Genomic DNA, 24,234 nt, shown 5'->3' with positions numbered 1-24,234 from the left:
ATTTATTTGTTTCTTCAGATTCACACTCTTGGTAGCCTGTGATTTTAACGGGTTTTGGCTGTGAATATATGTCATTGGATTTTTATCTTTGGTAATTCTTTGAGGACTGATTAAATTGCGTTTTTGCAGAGTGTGTTTACATTTGCTTTTTTTTTTTTTTTCTTTTTTTTTTGCGGTATGCGGGCCTCTCACTGTTGTGGCCTCTCCCGTTGCGGAGCACAGGCTCCGGATGCGCAGGCCCAGCGGCCATGGCTCACGGGCCCAGCCGCTCCGCGGCATATGGGATCCTCCCAGACCGGGGCACGAACCCGTATCCCCTGCATCGGCAGGCGGACTCTCAACCACTGCGCCACCAGGGAGGCCCTACATTTGCTTTTTTAAAAATTTATTTATTTAATTCATTTATTTTTGGCTGCATTGGATCTTCGTTGCTGCGCACGGGCTTTCTCTAGTTGCGGCAAGTGGGGGCTCCTCTTCCTTGAGGTGCATGGGCTTCGCATTTGCGGTGGCTTCTCTTGTTGCGGAGCACGGGCTCTAGGCGCGTGGGTGTCAGTAGTTGTGGCACGTGGGTTCAGTAGTTGTGGCTCGCAGGCTCTAGAGCACAGGCTCAGTAGTTGTGGCATGCGGTCTTAGCTGCTCCGCGGCATGTGGGATCTTCCTGGACCAGGGCTCGAACCCGTGTCCCTGCACTGGCAGGTGGATTCTTAACCACTGCGCCACCAGGGAAGCCCCTGCATTTGCTTTTGCCATGCTTCTGGGGCCAACTTCATTACTATCCCATTATCACTTAAAACTGAATTTTTGTCTTGGGTTTTTCAGGCCCTAAACTCTTAAGGCCTTCTGCCTGGTTTTGGTCTAATCTACTCTGTTTGGGCCCTGGGCAGCTGCCCTTGAAAGTGCAAGCCTCAAGTCTCTTGGAGTTGGTGGATTTTCTCAGGTGAATGCCCTCTCTCTGGTACTTTTGCCCATCTTGATTTGTACTGACTCCTACAGGTCCACAATTCCTTGTCTGCAGTCCAGAAATCCAGAAAGCTTTGCCTATCACAAGTTATTTTTTCAATGAACAAAACTTGACCTGGAGGGATGTGAGCTTATTGCAGAGTCATGAATGTGATCGTCTCACATGCTGCTGGGGTATTAAAATGGTATATATAGGGACTTCCCTGGGAGTCCAGTGGTTACAGCTTCGGAAACAGTATTGTAACAAATTCAGTAAAGACTTAAAATTTTTTTTTAAATGATATACATAAACACAGTGCGTTACCTCTGTAAAAACCTCAAATTCCGAATTCTAAAATATTAGTGGTCCCAAAGCTTTCAGATAAGGAGACTGCTTGTACTTGTTTCTGTTTCTCACTATTTCCCACAGTCTCTGATGTAGTTTTCAGAAGCATTTGGGGAGAATTCAGTATTAGGAAGTGTTTCTTTGAACATCTAGTGAGGCCTGTTTCTGGAAATGAAAGTCCAAAGTCTGTTTCTTTGATTGTAATAAACTTTATTGTTTTGGGAAACTGTCTTTGTTTTGGTGTTAATTTATTTCAACAGCAGTGGAGTAATTAAAAGAGTAGTTTTTCATTTTTTGTTATTTAAAAATTTTGCATGCAGTGAATTTGACACCTTTTGATGTGTACTTGAGTTTTAACACATGCATAGATTCCTGTAACTATCATCTGTTAACTTTAATAATATAATAGCCAGTCATTTTACCAGCAGAAGCAAGTTTACTTGGAAATAGCCAGAGGAATTGCAGTTTGAGATAGGCAAATTGTGGTGGACTATAGGCAAATCCAGAGAAGGGGAGCTTGCTTTTTTTATATGGAAAAGCTGGGGTGCCGGTAATAACCGGAGACCATCAGAGGAAGCTGGGGGTCCAAAGTGTGGAGCCTTCTCATTGGTTGGGCTGCTACGGTGTCTGATTGGCTAGGCTGCCCTGGGGCAGAGAAAAGTTTTCTTCTTCCTGCTGGATGATAGAATAGACAACATCTTCCTGTTGAGACGCAGGTGCTGGTCTCTTCCTGTTTGGGGTAATGAGGATGCCTCGCGGGGCGTGAGAGCTCACCCTATAGGCCTGTCCCCACTCCAACTTTAGCTGAGGTTTCTTTAATTCCACACATCACAATCAAGATGAAGAACAGGGCTTCCCTGGTGGTGCAGTGGTTGGGAGTCTGCCTGCCGATGCAGGGGACACGGGTTCGTGCCCCGGTCCGGAAAGATCCCACATGCCACGGAGCGGCTGGGCCCGTGAGCCATGGCCGCTGAGCCTGTGCGTCCGGAGCATGTGCTCCGCAACGGGAGAGGCCACAGCAGTGAGAGGTCCGTGTACTGCAAAAAAAAAAAAAAAAAGATGAAGAACAGTTCTGTCACCTTTGTAGTTAAACCCTGTATCCCAGCACTTGACAACCACTGATCCATTTGTCTCTTTTTTTTTTTTTTTTTGCCTTTTCTGGAGTGCCATATAAGTGAATTTATATAGTATGTAGCCTTTGAGACTGGCTTCTTTCACTTAGCATAATGGCTTTGAAGTTTACCCATGTTGTTTCTGTCATTGCTTTCTATAGCCAAGTTCCGCTGTATGGATGTTCTGTCCATCCACCTGTTGAACCACGTTTGGATTGTTTCCAGCTTTTGACTATGAATAAAGCTGCTATAAACATTTGTGTACAGGTTTTTGTGTGGACAAAAGTTTTTATTTCTCTGGAGAAATACCTAGTAGTGGATTTATGTGTTAAATGTGTGTCTAATTATATAAGAAACGGCCAGACTGTTTTGTAGAGTGGCTGCACCATTTTGCATTCCTAGCAGCAATATATGAGAGTTCTAGTTGCTTTATTTCCTTGCCAGCACTTGGTGTAATCAGCTTTTTGTTTATTTGGGGTTTTTTTTAGCCATTCTAATAGATGTGTGGTGGTATCTCATTGTGGTTTTACTGTGCATTTCCCTAATGTCTGAGGATGTTGAATGTTCTTTCATGTGCATATTTGCCATCTGTATCTTCGGTAAATTGTTCCAGTCTTTCCCAATATTTTATTGTTGAATTTTGAGGTTCTTTATATGTTCTGGATATAAGACCTTTATTGGCTATGTGACTTGCAAATGTTTTCTCCCAGTTTATAGTTTGACTTTTCATTCTCTCAACAGTATCTTTCAGAGACCAAAAGGACTTTTTTGATTAAGTCCAATTTATCAACTTTTTTCCTTTATGGATTGTGCTTTTGGAGTCATGCATAAGAGCTCTTTGCCTAATCAAAGGTCATGAAGATTTTCTCCTGTGTTTTCTTCTAAAAGTAATATGATTTTTTACTTAACATTTAGATATATGATCTATTTTCAGTTAATATTGTATAAGCTGTGGTGGTTAGGTCAAGTTTTTGTTTCGTTTTTTTTTTTGCGGTACGCGGGCCTCTCACTGTTGTGGCCTCTCCCATTGCGGAGCGCAGGCTCAGCGGCCATGGCGCACGGGCCCAGCCGCTCCGCGGCATGTGGGATCCTCCGGGACCGGGGCACGAACCTGTGTCCCCTGCATCGGCAGGCGACTCTCAACCACTGCGCCACCAGGGAAGCCCTTAGGTCAAGTTTTTTTCTTTTTTTCTTTTCACGTATGGATCATTCCATACATTATTAGTTAAAGACTACTCTTATGCCATTGAATTGCCTTTGTACCATGGCCATATTTGTGTAGGTCTATTTCTGGACTCTCTGTTCTGTTCCATTGGTGTATATGTCTGTTCCTTTACCTGTACCACACTGTCTTGATTACTATAGCTTTGTAGTGAGTCTTAAGATTGGATAGTTTGAGTCCTCCAAGTTTGTTCTTTTTCAAAATTGTTTTTTCTATTCTAAGTACCCCTCCCACCCCCGATATAAATTTTAGAATAATCTTGCCAGTATCTACAAGAAACCGTGCTGGGATTTTTATTGGAATTGCGTTCAGCCTATAGGTCAGTTTGGGGAGAATTTACGTCTTAACTGTATTGAGCCTTAAAATCCACAGATATGATGTGTGTCTTCATTTACTTGGGTCTTTGATTTCTTTCCTCCACATTGAATAGTTTTCAGCATACAGATCCTTAATGTGTTTTGTTATTTGGTGCTATTGTGAATAGTATGTTTAAAAATTTTTTGTTTCTAGTTTTTTTCATTGCTACTACATAGAAATATCAATATGATTGACTTTTATATGTTGACCTTCTATTCTGTGGCCTTATTACTCAGTTGTTATTTCTAGGAGCTTTTGTGTAGATTGCTTGAGTTTCTTGTCTTGTTCCTGATCTTAGAAAGTATTCAGTCTTTCACCATAAAGTGTGAGGTTAGCTGTGGGTTTTTGTAAATACCCTTTATCAGGTTGATGAAGTTCCCTTCTCTTAATAGTTTACTGAGAGTTGTTGCTGTTTGAATCATGAATGGTGTTGAATTTTGTCAAATGTTTTTTCTGCGTCATTTGATATGACCATGCGGTTTTCCTTCTTTGGTCTGTTAATATGATGGATTACGTTGATTTTTTTTTTTAATATTGAATAAGCTTGCATTCCCAGGGTAAGCCTCATTTGGTTGCGGTGTATTGGTCTTTTTATATGTTACTGGACTTGATTTTCTAATATTTTGTTGAACATTTTTGCATCTGTTTAGATGGATATTGGTCTGTAGTCTTCTTATACTGCTTTTGTCTAGTTTTGGCATCAGTGTAATTCTGGCCCCATAAAATGCAGTGTCATTTCGTGGAAAACAGCTGACAGTATTTATTGCCCAGTGGTAAAATTTAAGTTTTCAAGTGAAACTTAGAATTTGGAAAACTTCTATTCACCACCGTGTGCTCTAACAGCTTTATAGAGTGTTCTGATAAGATCATTGTGATATTAATGATGTGATTTCTTTTTTTATACCATATGATGCAATGCATCAACATTTGTAAGATCTTCGTAAGTCAGCAAACCAATATTTTCTACAATATTTGAAAATACATGATGTTATAAAATCAATCATGAGTAAAAGACTCTTTAAACATGGGAGATAGACCAATAGATATTAATGTAACAGAATACAAGTACATTATATGGTTTCAGGTTCTACCTTCTAATTAACCTTTAAGGAACTACCACTTTTCAAGTTTTAGTATAGTATCAAAGAAGAATATATCCACAGTTATCTCAGAAAGCTATTAAAATACTCCTTTTCCCAATTACACATCTCTGAGGCCAGCTATTCTTGATATAAATAAAAGAAAACCATTTCTCTATTCATAACACTTCTGACACCAAATATGTGGGTTTCCCACACTAAGCAATTCTCTAATTCTCTGTGGACAGTAACTGGGTACCCTATAGTTTAATTTATTCTGGCACTACCCGGAGTTATTGCAGACTCCCCCAGGTTAAGGGCTCAGTCCAGAAGACTGTCCCTCCACTTCAGATGCCAGTCACAGGTCCCAAGTTGTCACCTGTACTTCCGGCCAACCAGCTATAAATCAGGGGTTCCCACTACCCCTTCCTCTTTCAATAATTTGCTACAACAGCTCAGAGAACTCGGGGAAACACTTTATTTATGTTTATTAGTCTATTATAAAGGATATTGTAAAGGATAGAAATGAACTGCCACGTGAAAGGGTACATAAGGCAAAGTCCAGAAGGGTCCCAAGTGCAGGAGCTTCTGTCTCTGTGGGGTTGGGGTGCATCACCCTTCCGGGACATGGATACATTTCGCCAACCCAGAAGCTCTCTGAACCACTTCATTTAGGGGTTTTATGGTTCTATCACATGGGCCCAGTTGAGTAAATCATAGGCCATTAGTGATTAGCTTGATGGTCCCCAACCCCCCCACCCTCCCCAGAGGTTGGGGAGTGGGGCTGAAGTTCCGTGGTTGCTTCTTTGGCAAGCAGCCCCCACTCTGCAAGAGTCACCTCATTACCATAAACTTTTCCCCTGGTTGAAATCAGAGGCTTATTATAAATAACAAAAGATGCTCCTCTGGCCCCTGCCACTCAGGAAATTGCAAGGGTTTTAGGAGCTCTGTGCCAGGAACCAGGACAAAGACTATACATACATATACACACACACACATATACATACTGTATATACACACACACACACACACACACACACACACACACACACACACACATTTCTTCTCATATCATGAGAGCACAATATATTTCAACCAAAACAAAAAAGCGCAACAGATTGAATGCCAAAGCAGATTTGAGAATCTGACAGTTTGTTATCAAGACAAATAGAGATGCAAAAATGTAAAATGATGCCCTCTTCTTATTAATTTTTTTCAGTTTGGGAAACAGTTATTTTCTGTAAAAAATGGTATTTATGTTAAATTTTAACAGATTTAATATTGTTAATTTAAACTGAATAATTTTTTCTCATTTTAAATTTTAATACCTTACTATCTATAGATAAAACTCACATAAACAAAAGCTCTTTAGGGTCCTCAGTAATTTTTAAGATTTCAAAGTCCCAAGACTAGGAAGTTTGAGATTCACTGTTTTAACGTTCCAGGGTTGTTGAAGGTCAAATGAATGTATTCATGAATATGAAATTTGGTAGAATATGTAAAATGTAGACTTAAAAATGATTTTTGAGCTCCCGCTCTGTAAGTCCTTCAGGTTAGGACTTTGGAAAGTAGAGATGGAACGAGGATGTGTAGAGCGATGGCTGTTACTCACCAGCTTGTCAGCTGAGGGGAGGAGGGCCACGGGGTCATGTGTAACTCCTCTGCTCCAAGAACCAAGTGGTGCGGAAGCAATGTTACTGTGGAGGCGGTTTTGTCCTATGTATATTTACAAAGATACTTATTTGTAATAAAAGAAGTGTTTGTGTGTGTGTGCCTGGGCGCACAGCAAACAAACCCTGCTATTCATGAATATGGTCCGTTACTGGTCCAAGTTGCTTTTTGATTTTTGAAGTTGTCCCCTTCTTCCCTTGCAGGTATAGAACAAGATGCAGTAAATACTTTTACCAAATATATATCTCCAGATGCTGCTAAACCAATACCAATTACAGAAGCCATGAGAAATGACATCGTAGGTAAGCAGTGCTTGAAGCTATGGCACCAAAAAAAAAAAAAAAAAAGCCTATTTTTGGTTATTATTAAGAGAATTTTTCATGAACATGTAATTCAACACATACCTTCCTTGTCTGTTTTCAGGGTACTTTATTATATCTGATTGTAGCTCACTTCAAAAGTTTCCCTCTTACTTGTTGGACCCAAATAATGAGATTTTTTACTTGAATAATAGTAGCACATGTTTACTGAGTACTTACTGTGTCCCAGACAATATTCTAAGCATTTCCCATTGACAAACTCATTCAATCTTCTAAAGAACTTTGCAGCATAAATACAGTTATTATTTTATAAGTGAGGAAGTACAGAGAAGGTAAGTAATTTGCCCGAGGTGACAGCTCAGACACGGCAGTTAGGACTTGAAACCAGACCCCTACATGGTAACTAGTATGCTATTCGGCAGTGTTTTTCAAACTCTGGATTGGGACCAGTCTCCTCATAGGTCCTCACCCCCCTGCCAAAAAAGACCAGACTGGAAAAATCAAAGTGCTTCACGGTAGTAAGGGCAAATACACACCACTTCAGAACATTGTTTCCATCATATGTACATATATATACTGAGTCACATAAATACATTTTTCTGTAGGTCATAATAAAAATGTTTGAAAGCTTTGACTATGTTGTATCAGAAAGACTTCAGGTACACCTGTAATCACAGATACAAGGGTTGATTTTTTCATTGAACAGATTTATTATACTCCCATCAAGTCCTAGCACTAAGTTTTGAGTTTTTAATACAAAAATTAAGTGTTTTTGATTTCTGAACGAAAGCCTGTTATTCTGCTCCTAGCAGAGTCGTCCCAGCGTGGGGCTCTTTCGGTCTTTTCTCGTCACTGGGGACAGTAGAGCCCCTCCCGGTCTCAGCTGAGCCTCTTGAACTGGCTGCGTACTTCCAGGGCACACCTGCTGTCTGCCGCAGGCTGCCCGGTGCTGCCCCCATTGTTTCCCTTTTCTTCTCCCTCGCAGACGCCTGTGACACACGGGTCTTGTGGCTGTTGGTGGCTGTCCCCGTCTGCTTGTATTTTGGAGTTTTCACCCAGTTTTGTTGCAGATGTTGTCATGGGATTTTGGTTTTTCTATGTAGTTCCTCTGTTTCTATCTGAATATTTGTTGCTAATATTTGTTGCTAATATTTTTAGACTTTCCTAGACCAACTGTGCCTAATAATAACTGTTAGGTGTCCAAACAGATTAGCATTTGGCTATTTGAGGAATTGGTTGGCTAGTAATTCCACTGGGTGTTTGTACCAATTGATAACTAAACTGTCTGGGGTAGGTGAGAAAAGGAGAGAGTTTTGAGTCAAACATTTTAAAATGAAGTGTCACTGCAGTTCTAATTTTCCTTTCCTTAAACTTTATCAAATTAACGATGTAATCCCATGAGGGGAAAAATCTGAAGGATCAAGTTGATAACATTTAGTGATCAAGAAGTTTCCATTCCAGTGTGTATTACTATGCGTTTTAAAATGTTAATTACCTCTATGTCTTTAGACCACTCACTTTTCCTCTTTGGGCCTCATTCTTTTGAATCCTGCCCTAATTATTTATCTCCTCTTCAAGCTGGAATATTTTAATATAGCTGTACTTCAAGTTAAGTTATGGTTTGAAGAAGCCTCCACTTTAAGCTTTTATTGTGTATCCTGCCTGCCTGGTTTTGTTGTAGATGTTATCTCTGGGGTTTTAGTGTTGCTGTTTAATTTCTTTGTCTTTATGTGGGGAATTAATTAGATTGACCTCGAAACTGTGCTTCCACTGCTTGTTCCATCTTCCACAAATCTTTGAAGTGGTGGAATTTTTAAAATATTGTGGAGGTACAGTTGACAGAATGTGCTGATGGTTTGGAAGTGAGTGGTGGGAGAGGAAAAAAGGAATCAAGGGCTTCCCTGGTGGCTCAGTGGTTGAGCGTCCACCTGCTGATGCAGGGGACACGGGTTCGTGCCCTGGTCCGGGAAGATCCCACATGCTGCGGAGCGTTTAGGCCCGTGAGCCATGGCTGCTGAGCCTGTGCGTCCGGAGCCTGTGCTCCGCAACGGGAGAGGCCACAACAGTGAGAGGCCCGCATACCGCAAAAAAAAAAAAAAAAAAAAAAAAGAATCAAGCATGACTTCATTTTTTTTTAACAATATATTTTTTAGAAGTTTTATAGTTTTATTTTTACTGATTGATTGGTTGATTGCTGCATTGGGTCTTCGTTGCTGCGTGCCAGCTCTCTAGTTGCGTCTAGCAGGGGCTACTCTTGGTTGTGGTGAGTGGGTTTCTCATTGTGGTGGCTTCTCTTGTTGCAGAGCATGGGCTCTAGGCGTGCAGATTTCAGTAGTTGTGGCACACAGGCTCAGTAGTTGTAGCTCGCAGGCTCTAGAGCGCAGGCTCAGTAGTTGTGGCACATGGGCTTGGTTGCTCCACGGCATTTGGGATCTTCCCAGACGAGGGCTCTAACCCGTGTCCCCTGCATTGGCAGGCGGATTCTCAACCACTGTGCCACCAGGGAAGCCCCAACTTCATTTTTTTAAAACCTGCATACCTTGGGGAGTATTTGTAAGGTAAAGAAGATGCAGGAGTAATGGCTGGCGGGGAACATCGGGAGTTTGGGTTTCAGACATCCAAATGCTGAGCACCAAGTAGGCAGTTGGATGTTAATGTTAGGAGCTCGTGAGAGAGGTCTGGGTTGGAGAGGTGTGTTTGGAAGTGATGAGCCTGTGGTTGGGTTTAGAGCTGTGAAACTGAGTAACATCCCTGGGAGGAGTGTGGTGAGTGAGGACGCGAGGTCTGAGGACTGGGTGCTGTGGCAGGTCTAACATCTGGAAGAAACAGCCAGTAGTGGAGGCCTTCCTGCATCAGCTGTGTATCAAGAGAGCAGTTTTTTCTGGAAGCCAAGTGAAAAGCTCATTCTGGGAGGAAGGGAGTGATCAAAGATGGCAAGTCGTGCTGATAGGTTAGGTAAGGTGAATACCAGGAATGGGATGGACTTGGCAGTGGTGGGCATCTTAATTACAGTGGACCATTAGGGACAAAACTTAACTAGAGGCGTCTTAAAAGCAAATAGGAGGAGCGGAGACAGCAAGTATGGCAACTGTTCGAGGCGTTTTACTCAAAGGTGAGCTGGCAGGGGGTGTTAGACAAGGGACAGTGGTTTGGGGTTTTGTTTTTAAGGTGACGTGTCACAGCATGGAAGGTGTATGACAGCATGCAAACACGTATATATGTATCACATACAAACAGTTCATAGCTGGTGAGAATGAGGCAGTAGGAGGACGTTGATACAGTGGGGAGACGGGGCAGTTGCTGTAGAAGAGGTGCCTTGAGAAGGTAAGAGAGGATGGGACCCGGTGCTCCTAGAGTTTTCCAGATAGGAGCGAGGACAGTTCACCTGCAGTAGCAGGAGAGATTGCAGAGGCAGTGATGCGGGCAAGTTGGTAGAGGTGGTGGGAGCAGATGGAATTTGTTTTCTGATTGCTTGTTTTCCAAGTCATCAGCAAAGAGGGTAGAGCAAGAGGCGCTAAGACGTCTGCAGAGAGAGGAGGTGTGCTGTAATGGACCAGGTAACTGTAGCACGATCCTTGGGTTTCATGAAGGTCCCACTAAGGTCCTGAACTTGAAGTGAAACCAGCCATCATGGTGGGGTTTTTCCAGCCATGTTTAAGAGCTAGCTAGTAAACAGCTTATTGATTTGTTGCAGTTTATTTAGGCAGTTCCTAATTTTAGCCCATTTTATGTTTTAAAATTTCTACCAAATAACATTTTGATAAACAGATAATTCTTTCACAAATCCGTAGTTCCTTAGGTTACAACCCTAGAGATAGAATTGCTGATTGCAAGGGTATGTTCATTTTTAAAGCTTATGCTAGAAACTGCCAGATTGCCCTCCATAAAAAGATATACCCATTTATATGCCCACTAACACAAGTGTCAGTTTTCCCACGCCCTTGCCCAGGCATATGTATCATTAAACAGTTAAGCTTATGGGTTGTTAAAACAATTCTGTGCCAAGCTACTAGACAGAAGGTGGTGTGCCTCCTCCTTCTAATCTATAACTATATTTACTTGGTTACTAGTGAGCATGCATATCTTTTTATATTGGCCATTTTATATTTGTTCTTTAGTGAATTTTTTTTCGTGTCCATTGTTCATTTTTCTTTCAAGACTTTCTTGTTAGTTTGTAAGAGTTCTTGATACATGAATGAAGATAATCTGTCATTCCTAAACTGTCATATATGCTGCAAATTTTTTCCCCCAGTTTACCCTTTTATTTTGTTTTGGGGGTGTTTTAAGGTATAGAAATTAATTTTATATTGTTGACTCTTGATTTGTGCTTTTGCATTTATGCTTAGAAAGACCTTCCCTGCCTCAGAATCAGCTGTTCACCTGTCTTTTCTCTGAATTCCATTTAAAACCTGCTCACCTTTATGCCTTTACAGGTACTTCCTACTTTGATTTACAAATGTGTATAGTTTGGATTTAGAGAAAAATTATTTACCATTTCTTTTACAGCAAAGATTTGTGGAGAAGATGGGCAGGTGGATCCCAACTGTTTTGTCTCAGCACAGTCCATAGTCTTCAGTGCAATGGAGCACGAGTACGTCGATTTCATATTTCCACGTTGTGCATTCTGGGGAGTTCGGGTTCAGCCTCAGGAATAGCTAAAACCAAACTATCTTTGAGGATTTAAATACTTTGAATGCTTACAGGATCTTATAGACGTTTCCTAAGACTATCTTGGGTAATGGTTTCTTTTAAGTATAAATTATGTGAGTTCTATTAAAAATAAAACAGATTTTTATTTTTAATGTATTTCCTAAGTTAAAAGAATTTATTTTTAATTCCAAAGTCGTTAGGGGTGATTGTGACTGTAGTGTGATATAGTAACTGGTTTATCTATTTAAACAATGCATGTCTTTAGGTGGATATGCTGATTTGTTAGTGCATGCTTTAAGCTTAATGGATGCCATATTACTAAATCCACATAGATTTGTTGAAACTGCCTCCAAAGTTTTCTCAGATTAATTATTGCTGCATGCCCTCAAAAAAAATCTCCATATTCATTCTTTCATTTAACATTTATGAAAAGGGTGCAATGCACACAGTTTGGATGTAGTGCCTGCTTTGAAGGAAATTACAGACTAATAAGAGAAATAGGGCATGTTCTTTGCTAACTGTAATAGGAGGTAGCGTGAGTTAGCTATCAGAAGAGAGCTGCAGGTCATTAAGAGGTGGGAGAGATTACTTACAGGGAGAGGAATCAGGAAGGCGCCACGGGAAGGGAGGTCACGTTGACCTAGGCCGTTAAGATGCAGTAGGCACAGTGGGGAAAGAGTGTGTTCTTCCCAGCTGAGCTCTTTCCTTGGTCGGTCCCTCAAACTTTACCTTTTTGTCCACGTGCAGGCACTTTAGTGAGTTTCTACGAAGTCACCATTTCTGTAAATACCAGATTGAAGTGCTGACCAGTGGAACTGTTTACCTGGCTGACATTCTCTTCTGTGAGTCAGCCCTCTTTTATTTCTCTGAGGTAAAGTCTGCATTTCCTTTCACACTCTGTTAGAGCATTCCAGCCTCTGAGCTGTACATGCTGGGCCCTGTCTATAGAAAATAACATAGAAGAGACAAATCATTTCCAAACTGATCAGGTGGATTTAAGTACTGTGATTACTGTTTTAAGTTGTATCTAATGGCAAGAGTACTTGAATGGCATTAGTCAGATTAAAGAGAACATGAAAATTCAAAGTAAAGTAACTCTTAATTTTGAAAAACCTAATTAAACTGCTTATAAGAGAATGCAGATTTTTATTTAGAGCTGTTTTAAAACCACGAAATTTGATACTTGATTCCAGTGTATAAGTGTTTGCAGAGCAGACTTCAGAAGAGAGAAGGAAAAGTAGTAAATTTTTTCCTACTGTCTTCATTTTACTTTAGCCACTTGATAGGATTGCCTTTGATGGGACTGAAGCATTTGCAACGAGCAATGAGTATATTCATCTTTTTGAGGCATACGGTGTCGAGTGATGGGATTTGTTAGGCTTCAGCAAATGACTATTAAGCAGAGATAAGAGGGTTCCCAGTCTCACAAGCAGTAACTTAGACTCACACTTGCATCCTGCCTCTTGACAAGGATACAGTTATTCAGCTGATTTGTGTTTTCACTCCCTCTCTTTGCCTTAAGTTTAAGTCAGCATTTGCTCAGGTTAGTATGGCCGCGTGGAGTGGTGGAAATGATCAGGTATAAAAGATTTGGTCTGGTTGGTTTACCTTTTGTATGTTTGCCAGCGAGGAACCACTAATCCATCTTTAATTTTTACTCCAGTTCACTAAAGTTTGCATTCAGCTGTGTAGTGGTTGCTTTTTGTTGTTGTTGTTAGGGTTTTTTTTTTTCTCCCCCTAAAAGAATATTTAAAAATTATTCAATCTCAAATGACTGTTAAGTTGCAGACTGGCATTAACTGAACAAGTGGATCTGTTTTGGGGTGGGGGGGGTTTCTTTTGTGGGTTTTTTTTTTCTTTATGTCCTGTATTTTAATAGTTGGGACTTAGATATAGACGAGAGATAGTGAGAGAAATCTGTGGATAGCCTGATTTTCCTCTTTTGTGTTTTTCCTTCCCAGTACATGGAGAAAGAGGACGCAGTGAATATCCTACAGTTCTGGTTGGCAGCAGACAACTTCCAGTCTCAGCTTGCTGCCAAAAAGGGCCAGTATGATGGACAGGAGGCACAGAACGACGCCATGATTTTATATGACAAGTGAGTCTTAGAGATAGACACATCCAGCTTTCCGCGAATATTGAGTACTTGAAGCGTATTTCAGAAGTCACCTTGGTCTCTACCGCCAGGGAGCTCACAGGGAGCCGCATAAGAGCTGCTTTTCATTGGTGTGTTCAGAGTAGGGGGTTCTTAGAATAAGTTGCCGGCGGGGCAGGGGGAGGCTTGTGTGTGGCAAGCAGGATGATGTTGGTGGAGGTCACTGAGGGTTTCACAGAAGGGAGATTTGATTGGCGACTGAAGAATGGATTGAATTCTGCTAGCAGGGAAGGACACTCTTGGCAGAGTCACCGGTACGAGCAGCACCATAGAAACTTTGCGTAATTGACACTTGGTCAAGGGAACAGGAGAAGATGAAACTAGCTGGAATCTATTGCAAAGGGTCTTAAATGTCTGTGTGGGGTATACCATGTTTTCTGGTGCAAATCTGCTCAGCCAGATTAACTACTTGGTGAAGAGTAGTTATTCATTAGTTTTCACTGAAAATGAGAGGGCAGCACAATCTTAGTGAACAGAATTGAAAACTGTGTCTGTCCCCCCTTTCATCTAACTTTTCTTGTTCTGTAAAGAAAAGTAATGTGTTATTTGTATCTGTGAGCACTTGCTAAGAAGATAACTTGAAAGGCAGAGAAAAATCCATGGGATATTAGGGTTGGAAGAGAGCCGAGAGCATCTAGGTCAGTGGTTCCCGAACATCGCCAGGCAGGTCCGTGCTCCTGTCGGCATGAGAGTCACCTGGGAGCTTGTCAAAAATAGGTTTCCAGTCCTCTTCTCTAAGAGATTCTGACTCAGCAGGTTTGAGGTGTGACCCAGGAATCTGATTCTGATGAATAGCCAGATTAGGGGGCTGGTTTGATTTTCCCATTTTGCAGATGAGAAAACTAAGGCCCGCAGGGGTAGTGACTTTCTCCAAGTCACAGGGCAAATAAGTGGCAGAACTTGGATGCAGTTCTAATGTTTGTCCAGTGTTTATTTTTGTGCAGTATATTTGTGGGAAAATATTAATAAGAAACATTGTTATATGGATGTTAATGTAGCAAGCATTTACATTTAGAAATTTGAGGGAATTCCCTGGTGGTCCAGTGGTTAGGACTGCATGCTTTCACTGCCGGGGCCTGGGTTCAGTCCCTGGTTGGGGAACTAAGATCCCACAAGCTGCGCAACACAGCCCCCCAAAAAAGGTCTGGGCTGCCCCAAAATTCAAATCGTGGAGGAATATTTGCCACCTTAGCTGTTGCAAGATGGGAGACTCACTTTTTGTTAAGAAAATTCTGATAACAAGAAAAAGGAAGAGTTTCTTCCTGCCGGAATAGAAGAGTGGCAGTAGTGAGGTCCTGGCTGGAGCTCAGTGCCGTGCAGAGCAGAGACCCTGCTTTCCCAGTGGATCCCATTTTCAAATTGGGAGCCATTTGTAAATGAAGATTACTGTGTGACATCCTCCCGGCACTGTCATTTTACCAGCTCCTGCTTATTTGTTTTTCTATCTTTACTTTTTAATATCATGCCTCATCAGCCTGTCTGTATTTGTATCATGCACAGGAGTTAGAAGCCACAGAATGCTCAAAAGACAACATATATGTTTTTCTGCTTTTAATGCTTTTTTTGTATTCAGTTTATAACCAGTTTACCAAAACACCAGTTGCATTATATCCTATGAAGTTAGAAATCTTTGAGTTATCATTGATTACTCCTTTTCCTTTCTACACCAAATCATTAGCAAATCCTGTTATTCTACCTAAATACATCAAATTCATCCACTTCACCCTCAATGCTATTTTGTTTTAAATTCCTACATGTATATTATGTATGCCACATAGTTATGCTGGTATGTTCTCCTTTGTACCCTGTGCAGGGATCTTTTCTGTTCTCTTTCCAGGGGACATGTCCATGTCTTACCCTGTTTTAAATTTGTTTCTCCCAAGTGCTGAACAGAGACTAGGTGCCCATTAAATGTGTGCGATTGGTTTCTTTGCCTCAGTTGTAACCTGACCTGGAAAATCTTAAACAAGAACCAAAGATGGTGGCAGGCAGATAGGGAGGGGCACGTTGGCTCAGGTATCTCTTCGGCGGTGGGAATACAGGTTGCAGCAGGGCTGTCATCAACCCAGCTCTATAGTCCTAGGTCTGCAGGAGCCTCATAGAAGGTCCTCTGGTGTAGGTGCCAGAAATTGCTTATGATTGCTGTGAAGTTGGGGTTTACTTTGGCTGTCTTTCTGCCATAGGTACTTCTCCCTCCAGGCCACACATCCTCTTGGATTCGATGATGTCGTACGACTGGAAATTGAATCCAACATCTGCAGGGAAGGTGGACCACTCCCTAACTGTTTCACCACTCCATTACGTCAGGCCTGGACAACCATGGAGAAGGTAACCAAAACTTGAAACGCGTTAAACTACAAGAAGTTTTTAACTGGTGGAACTCAGAAAATAGAACATGGGAAAAAGCAAACAGAACAGAACAGTGGAAAGTTGAAGCAGTGCAGCAGTGATGAGGGCGGGGGCTTTGAGTCTGACTTGGTGTGTATTAATGTTAACCTTCATAGGCTGAGTGACTTCAGACAGCTACTGAAGTCTTTTAATGCCCTTTTCCTCCTCTGTGAAATGGGGCTAATCCAGATACGTAGGAGTTATTTTGAGGATGAAGATGAGGTACGACGTGGAGAGTGCTCATTAGTGACGTAAGCGTGAAAACGTGTTAACTGCTATTACTGCTGCTATTAGAACATCTGTTAGATAATTAGTATTGAGCAAAGTTAGCTTAGGGATGGTCCAAATATGTCACCAAAACTCTCCAACAGGGTGGGAGCACTAGTTTTCTGTGTCATGATCACTTATAGGATATCACTAATAGCTGCTTAATAAAGTGTTACAATTTGTGAATCAGTTGTTCTTCTGATGAACTAAAGCAGATTTTACTAGGAATTGCAAGAGCCCAGGATAAGCCCATGAGGTTATTTTGCTCATATGTGTTATGTGCATCTAGGTGGAAAGGGATTAAGTAAGCACTGCCACATGATACCACACATAAAAACTGAATTTCGGGAATATGGAGGAGTTACATATAAAAATCAAATCTGGGCTTCCCTGGTGACACAATGGTTGAGAGTCCACCTGCCAATGCAGGGGACACGGATTCGTGCCCCGGTCCAGGAAGATCCCACATGCTGCAGAGTGGCTGGGCCCGTGAGCCATGGCCGCTGAGCCTGCGCGTCTGGAGCCTGTGCTCCGTAGCGGGAGGCCACAAGAGTGAGAGGCCTGCATACCGCAAAAAAAAAAAAAAAAAAATCGTTGGGCTTCCCTGTTGGCGCAGTGGTTAAGAGTCCGCCTGCCGATGCAGGGGACACGGGTTCGTGCCCCAGTCCGGGAGGATCCCACATGCCGCGGAGCGGCTGGACCCGTGAGCCATGGCCGCTGAGCCTGCACGTCCGGAGCCTGTGCTCTGCAACAGGAGAGGCCACAACAGTGAGAGGCCCGTGTACCGCAAAAAAAAAAAAAAAAAATCAAATTGTTGACAGGCTGGTGGTAAACTGGATAGACTATCGGCTATTGTCCAGGGTCGATAATTTTTTCATGATTAAAATTAAAATTTTCTGATCTTAAAGGAAAAGTTCAAGATATGTATCATATAAAGCATGTAAACTTTCTGGGTAATAAAGTTAAAATACAGAGAAAAACAAAATGTAAAAATATTTCTTACTGTGTATCTAGGGAACTTATACTAATTTTAATTTTTAAGAGTACTATCAAGTAAGTAAATGGGAAAAAGATATGTATGCTTCGTTCCCTAATACTTTGAGTATTTCTCTGCTAGGTATTGTTATGGGGTAAACAAAAAAAGAAACATAGCTTCTACCCTCCTGGAGCTCTGTCTATAAGGAGAGCACATATTAAACACAGATGTAAATATTTACAGTTGTGCTAAATGCTGTGAAGGAAAAGTTGGTAATAGGAAATGCCTATAATAAAGATGGGAACTTAACATCATTAATAATTTTTAAATGGAAATAAAAGCATCCATGTACCATTAGACATTTATTTAACAACTATTTGAAAAGACAGAACCCAGTGTTGGGAAGCCCATGTCAAAACAGATGCCTTGATAACGCTAGTGATACATCCTCCACATTTATCAAAGCTAAAATGTTCATATCATTTAACTTAGGAATCACACTCCTGGTAATTTATCTTAAGGAAATCCGACTGAAAGTGAAAATCAGTATATACACAAAGACTTCAATATTTATAACAAACAAGAAAAATCTAGTTTCAAATTAGATCCCTCCCTGGTATCTAAGAAGTCTAGATAATCAAGTCCATTCAGTAGTTTCATGGCAAGTTTTCTGGGGGAAAAAATCTATAAATTGTACACATTGTAGTTTTAGTTACAATGTGAGCTGTGTACAGAGGGATAATACTTGCAGTGTAAGAGGAGGAGTAAAATCATGTGTGCTAACTGGTAGCATTGAAGGTAAAATTTTATTGTAAAATAAAGTTTTAGTGTATTTGATTTCAACTTTAAAATAAATTGTATCCTCTCTTCAGGTATTTTTGCCTGGCTTTTTGTCCAGCAACCTTTATTATAAATATTTGAATGATCTCATCCATTCGGTTCGTGGAGACGAGTTCCTGGGAGGAAGTGTCTTGCTGACGGCTCTGGGCTCTGCTGGCCCCACTGAGGACTCCCACCCCGGGGCGGCCGACAGCTCTGCCATGCAGGTAGTGACCCCTGTGCCTCTGCACCAGGATTGTTTCGCTCAGATCTTAGCATCAGATCCCGTTTGTAGCTTTTAGGTGGTAGAAGAAACAAAGGAGAGATAAAATTAGCCTACTTACTATATATGCTAACCAAAGTCTTTGTGATGATTAACAGTGTGTCATATTGTAAGATGTCAGACCATTATTCTACTTGACACTGCAGCTCTTGCTTTATTTTTTTAAACACTTATTTATTTACTTATGTATGTATGTATGTATGGCTGTGTTGGGTCTTTGTTGCTGTGCGCGGGCTTTCTCTAGTGCAGTGAGCGGGGGCTACTGTTCGTTGCAGTGCGCGGGCTTCTCATTGTGGTGGCTTCTCTTGTTGCAGAGCAGGGGCTCTAGGCGCCCGGGCTTCAGTAGTTGTGGCTCTTGGGCTCTAGAGCGCAGGCTCAGTAGTTGTGGCGCACGGACCTAGTTGCTCTGTGGCATGTGGGATCTTCCCAGATCGGGGCTTGAACCCGTGTCCCCTGCATTGGCAGGCAGATTCTTAACCACTGCTCCACAAGGGAAGCCCAACTGTTGCTTTAAATAATCAAATTACATGACATATTTATAGCCTCCGAAAAGTTGTTTGTATAATTATTTGGGAAATTTTAGTAACTAAATTTGGAATGCTTTTTTAGAGAATAATTGAGTGAACTCCTAGATTTATTAATATTTCACTGAAGGGCTTTTGGTTTCATTTTGAACTATAATGCCATTGTACATTTCCTTAGCCTTTTTTGTGTTTTTGGAGTGCTTTCATACATCAGGCCTTCTCTGACTGTCTGCAAAATCACACTAAGTGGGTTATGCCCAAGAACAGAGTAAGGAGGTAGTAAAAAGTTAATTGATTTTATTGAAGTCACACAGTAAGTGGCAGAGCCATGAATGTATTCTCTGTCTAGTTTTTTCCACCATAAGTTTAATAATATAGCATAATTATTTTCTCATCACTATTGGCAAATAATTTTTGACCCTGGGCCTTGGATAAATTTTCTTAATTTTTAAGACAGTACAGTTTTATTGCCATCAACAAGGCTGTCTGTCCTCAGTACCTTTTCCTCTTTTTGAGGTTGCATAGGAGGTGACCTGCTGAGTGTGGTTGCCATTTCGTTTTTTGATATAAGCTGGAATGCTTTGTTTTTATTTAGGTACTTAAAAGGTCTAGGTGCTAACCATAAAATGTATTTTTACATTTTTGGTTGAACTATAATAACATATACAGAAAACTCTACATTTCATAACTACATACAGCTCAACAATTTCGATAAGCAGACCTAACCCATGTAACCAGCATCCAGATCAAGAAACAGGATGCGTTACCAGTATGTCAGAAACTCTCGTCCCCCCTTCCAGTCACTATCCTCCTCTTTTCTTTTTTTTCTCTCTCTCTTTTTTTTTGTAGAGCCTTATTGAGATATAATTCACATACCATACAATTTATCCATTTACACTGTATAATTCAGTGGTTTTTTAGTATGTTTATAGAGTTGCTAAACTCTCACCACAATTAATTTTAGAACATTTTTTCACCCAAGAAAGAAACCTTGTATCCTTTAACTATCACCCTCCTAATCCTCTGTCCTCCAGCCCTAGGCTACTGCTAATCTACTTTAACTTTATGTCTCTATAGATTTGCCTATTCCAGACATTTCATATAAGTGGAACCATATGATATGTGATCTTTATGACAGCTTCTTTCACTTAGCATGTTTTCAAGGTTCATCTATGTTTTTAGCATGTAGTAGAATTTTGTTCATTCTTATGGCCAAATGATATTCCACCGTATAGACACACCACACTTTGTTCATCCATCAGCTCATCGACATTTGGGTTGTTTCCACCTTTTGGCTGTTATGAACAATGCTACTGTACAATTTTTGTGTGGATATGGGTTTTCATTCCTCTTGGGTATATATATACCTAGGAGTACGATTGCTGGGTCGAATGATATCTGTTACTCAAGTCTTGGTAACTGTTGCTTTGTAATAAGTTTTGAAATCAGGAAGTGAGAGTCCTCCAACTTAGTTCTTTTTCAAGATTGTTTTGACTGTTTGAGGTCCCTTGCAATTCCATGTGAATTTTAGGATCAGCTTGTCAATTTCTAGGACAAAGCTAGTCAGGATTCTGATAGGGAGGGAGTACTTTGACTCCATAGATCAATTTGGTGAGGATTGCCATCTTAACAATATTTTGTAGTTTTCAAGTATAATTCTGTATTTCTTTTCTTAAATTTATTTCTAAATGTTTTATTCTTTTTGATGCTATTATAAATGTAATTGTTTTCCCAGTCTCACATTCAACTTGTTCATCGTGTTTAGAAATAGTTTTGTTTAATTGAGGTAAAATTCACTTAACATAAATTTAAGCATTATAAAGTACACAATTCTGTGACACTAGTATATTCACAGTATTGTGTAGTCATCACCACAGTGTTTCATCATCCCAAATGGAAGCCTCGTGTCCATTAAGTAGTTACTCCCCATACCCACCTGGTTTTTTGTTGTTGTTGTTGTTTTTGCGGTACGCAGGCCTCTCACTCTTGTGGCCTCTCCCGCTGCGGAGCACAGGCTCCGGACGCGCAGGCTCAGCGGCCACGGCTCACGGGCCCAGCCGCTCCGCGGCATGTGGGATCCTCCCGGACCGGGGCACGAACCCGTGTCCCCTGCATCGGCAGGCGGACTCTCAACCACTGCGCCACCAGGGAAGCCCCCCACCTGTTTTCTTCTAAGAGTTTTGGGCCTTTGATCCATTTTGAGTTAGTTTTATATATTATGTGAAGTGGGATTCAACTTTATTCTTTTGCATGTGGATATCTGGTTGTCTCAGCACTACTTTTTGAAGAAACTACTCTTTCACCGTTGACTGATCTTGGCACCCTTGTTGAAAATCATTTGACCTTAGATAGATGGGTTTACTTGTGGACTCTCAGCTCTACTCCGTCATCTCTGTGTCTGTACTTAGACCAGTACTACATTGTTTTGATTACTGTGGTTTGCAGGCTCTGTTTTGAAATCGGGAGCTGTGTGTCCTCTGACTTTGTTTTTTTTTCTCATTTGCAAGATTGTTTTGGCTATTTGGGTCCCTTGTAGTTCCGTGTGAATTTTAGGATCAGCTTTAACAGTTTGGTCAGGATTACACTGAATCTGTAGATTCCTTTAGGGAGTATTGCCATCTTAACAGTATTAAGTCTTACAGTCCATGAACATGGAATGTCATTCCATTTATTTAGGCCATCTTTAATTTCTTTCAGCAGTGTTTTGTAGTTTGAAGTGTACAATTCTTACACCTCCTGGAGTCAGTTTATCCCTGAGTATTTTATTATTTTCAATGCTATTATAAATAGAAATTGTTTTCTTAATTTCATTTTCTGATTGTTCACTAAGTGTATAGAAATGTAACTGCTTTTCGTGTGTTTATCTTGTACCTTCAGCTTTACTAAATTCATTTGTTAGCTCTAATAGTTTTCTTGTGGATTCTTTAGGATTTTCTATATGTAAGATCTTGTCATCTGCGAATAGTAATAGTTTTCTTTCTTATCAACTTTAGATGCCTTTTATTTCCTTTTCTTGGCTAAACTGCTCTGGCTAGAACTTGCAGTATAGAAGTGGTAAAAGTGAGCATCTTTGTCTTTTTCCTGATTTCTCGGAGAAAGCTTTCAGTTTTTCATCATTTATTGTGATGTGTGGGATTTTCATGAATGCTCTTTATCAAGTTGAGGAAGTTCCCTACTATTCCTAATTTGTTGAATGTTTTTTATCATGAAAGGCTGTTGGATTTTGTCAGATGCTCTTTCTGTATCAGTTGAGGGGATTATGTGCGTTTTGGGGATTTACTCTGTTGTTACCGTGTATTACATTAATGAATCATCAGATGTTAAACCAACCTTGTATTCTTGGGATAAATTCCACTTAGTTGTGGTATATAATTATCTGTATATGTTGCTAGTATTTTGTTGAGGATTTTGCATCTATACTCCTAAGAGATAGTGGTCTGTAGTTTTCTTTACTAGTGATATCTCATTTTGGTATCTTACCTCAGTGGCCTCATGGAAGTATTTCTCTGTTCTTTTATTCTGGTGCCTCTTTCTTTTTAATTATGTGCCTTTCTCAGCATGTAAAGAGAGCCCTTTTTACCCCTACTGTAGAGTGTTCTATAAGTGTCTGTTCAGTTATTTTTTTTTTGTTATTTTTATTTTTTATTTTTTTTGTGATACGCGGGCCTCTCACTGTTGTGGCCTCTCCCGTTGCGGAGCACAGGCTCCGGACGCACGGGCTCAGTGGCCATGGCTCACAGGCCCAGCTGCTCCGCGGCATGTGGGATCTTCCCGGACCGGGGCACGAACCCGTGTCCCCTGCATCGGCAGGCGGACTCTCAACCACTGTGCCACCAGGGAAGCCCTGTTCAGTTATTTTTTTAATTTAACCTATGCTTTCATCATGGATGTTAAATGTATTCCTGTCTTTTGTTACTTGAAACAGTGCTGCAATAAGTACTCCTGTGTATAAGTCATTTTGCATAAGTGTGAGTCTGTCTATAATTGAATTATTAGAAGTGGAATTTCTGGGTCAACCTATGCCTCCGTATTTCACAAAAGTACCAATTCTGACTTGCTTTTTTTTTTTTGTGGGCATGAGGAGTAGGAGGTAGAATGCTGGTCATTTTAGAAAGTTTCCTTTATCTTCTCTTTTGTCACATGGCCACACTGAGAATCAAAAGCATTCATGTTTATCCTGTAAAAGTTGGGCTTTACATTTATTAGGCAAGATACATATGCCTGGAAGAATGGGAGTTTTGCCCGTTTGGAACGTAAGCACGTTTGTTGGAACTTCAGTCATTAAGGAAAATACATTTGCCACACAGATGCATGTGTCGTACGCTTTAGTGTTGTGCTTCTCCCTCCTGTAGTTATGTTCAAGATGACATTTCAGAATCATTGCTGTTAAACATCTCATTAGTGACAGGGTTGAGTGAAAAGTGCATGTGTTTCAAACACTGAAGATTTTGTACGAATCTGTCATTCCAAACCCAGGACTATTTGACTCCTGGATAACATACTACTAACTTCACAATCTCTGTTGTAGTCTAGTGTGAAAAAAGCCAGTGTTAAAATTCTGAAAAATTTTGATGAAGCGATAATTGTGGATGCTGCAAGTCTGGATCCAGAATCTTTGTATCAACGGACGTATGCAGGGTGAGCATCTTTTTTATTTTTTAATTTAAAAATTGTTTTCTACTCTCTTGAATATACCTGCAGTGCAGTAGAGCATGGTTAAGGATGAAGGCTCAGGAGTGACTTCCTGGGTTTCAATCTTGGCTCAGCTGCTTATGGCAAGCTACCTAACCTCTTTGTGTCTCAGGTTTTTCATGTGTAAAATGAGGATAATATTCCTGCTTCCTTGGGCTGGTGAGGGGATTAAATGAGATAATATGTGAAAAGCATTTAAAACATTGCTGGATGTCAGTGAGCACTCGGTAAATATCATTGACATCATTATTCTACCACCATATACGACTCTGATGAGTGTCATGTTTACATAGTGTGTTTTAGGCTATCTCTTCCACATTTCACTGGCTTCATAGTTAACTATTTCAAAGTCTCTGTCTTAAAACCAAAACTAAACTACAAGGATGCCAATATCATTTATCATGGACTGTATAACTATTACTGTTATCCCTCAG

The 24,234-nt window shown here is 40.7% G+C and overlaps 1 protein-coding gene across 4 annotated transcripts in view; it reads left to right on the top strand.

Annotated features, from left to right (window-relative positions):
• The window catches only part of AKAP10 (A-kinase anchoring protein 10), a 54,399-nt gene that overhangs the window by 17,463 nt on the left and 12,702 nt on the right, over positions 1-24,234 (top strand). For all 4 annotated transcript variants that reach the window (XM_082605269.1, XM_082605270.1, XM_082605271.1 and 1 more), the window contains exons 5-11: positions 6,930-7,028; positions 11,553-11,637; positions 12,444-12,567; positions 13,658-13,794; positions 16,035-16,179; positions 18,355-18,528; positions 23,637-23,746. In XM_082605269.1, coding sequence (XP_082461395.1) covers positions 6,930-7,028; positions 11,553-11,637; positions 12,444-12,567; positions 13,658-13,794; positions 16,035-16,179; positions 18,355-18,528; positions 23,637-23,746 — 874 coding nt within the window. The remainder of the gene's footprint in view (positions 1-6,929; positions 7,029-11,552; positions 11,638-12,443; positions 12,568-13,657; positions 13,795-16,034; positions 16,180-18,354; positions 18,529-23,636; positions 23,747-24,234) is intronic.

The sequence above is a fragment of the Mesoplodon mirus genome, assembly GCF_964341445.2.
Source record: "Mesoplodon mirus genome assembly, chromosome: 18".
NCBI classification, from domain to species: Eukaryota; Metazoa; Chordata; class Mammalia; order Artiodactyla; family Ziphiidae; genus Mesoplodon; species Mesoplodon mirus.
This window is presented reverse-complemented; position numbering and strand designations above follow the sequence as displayed.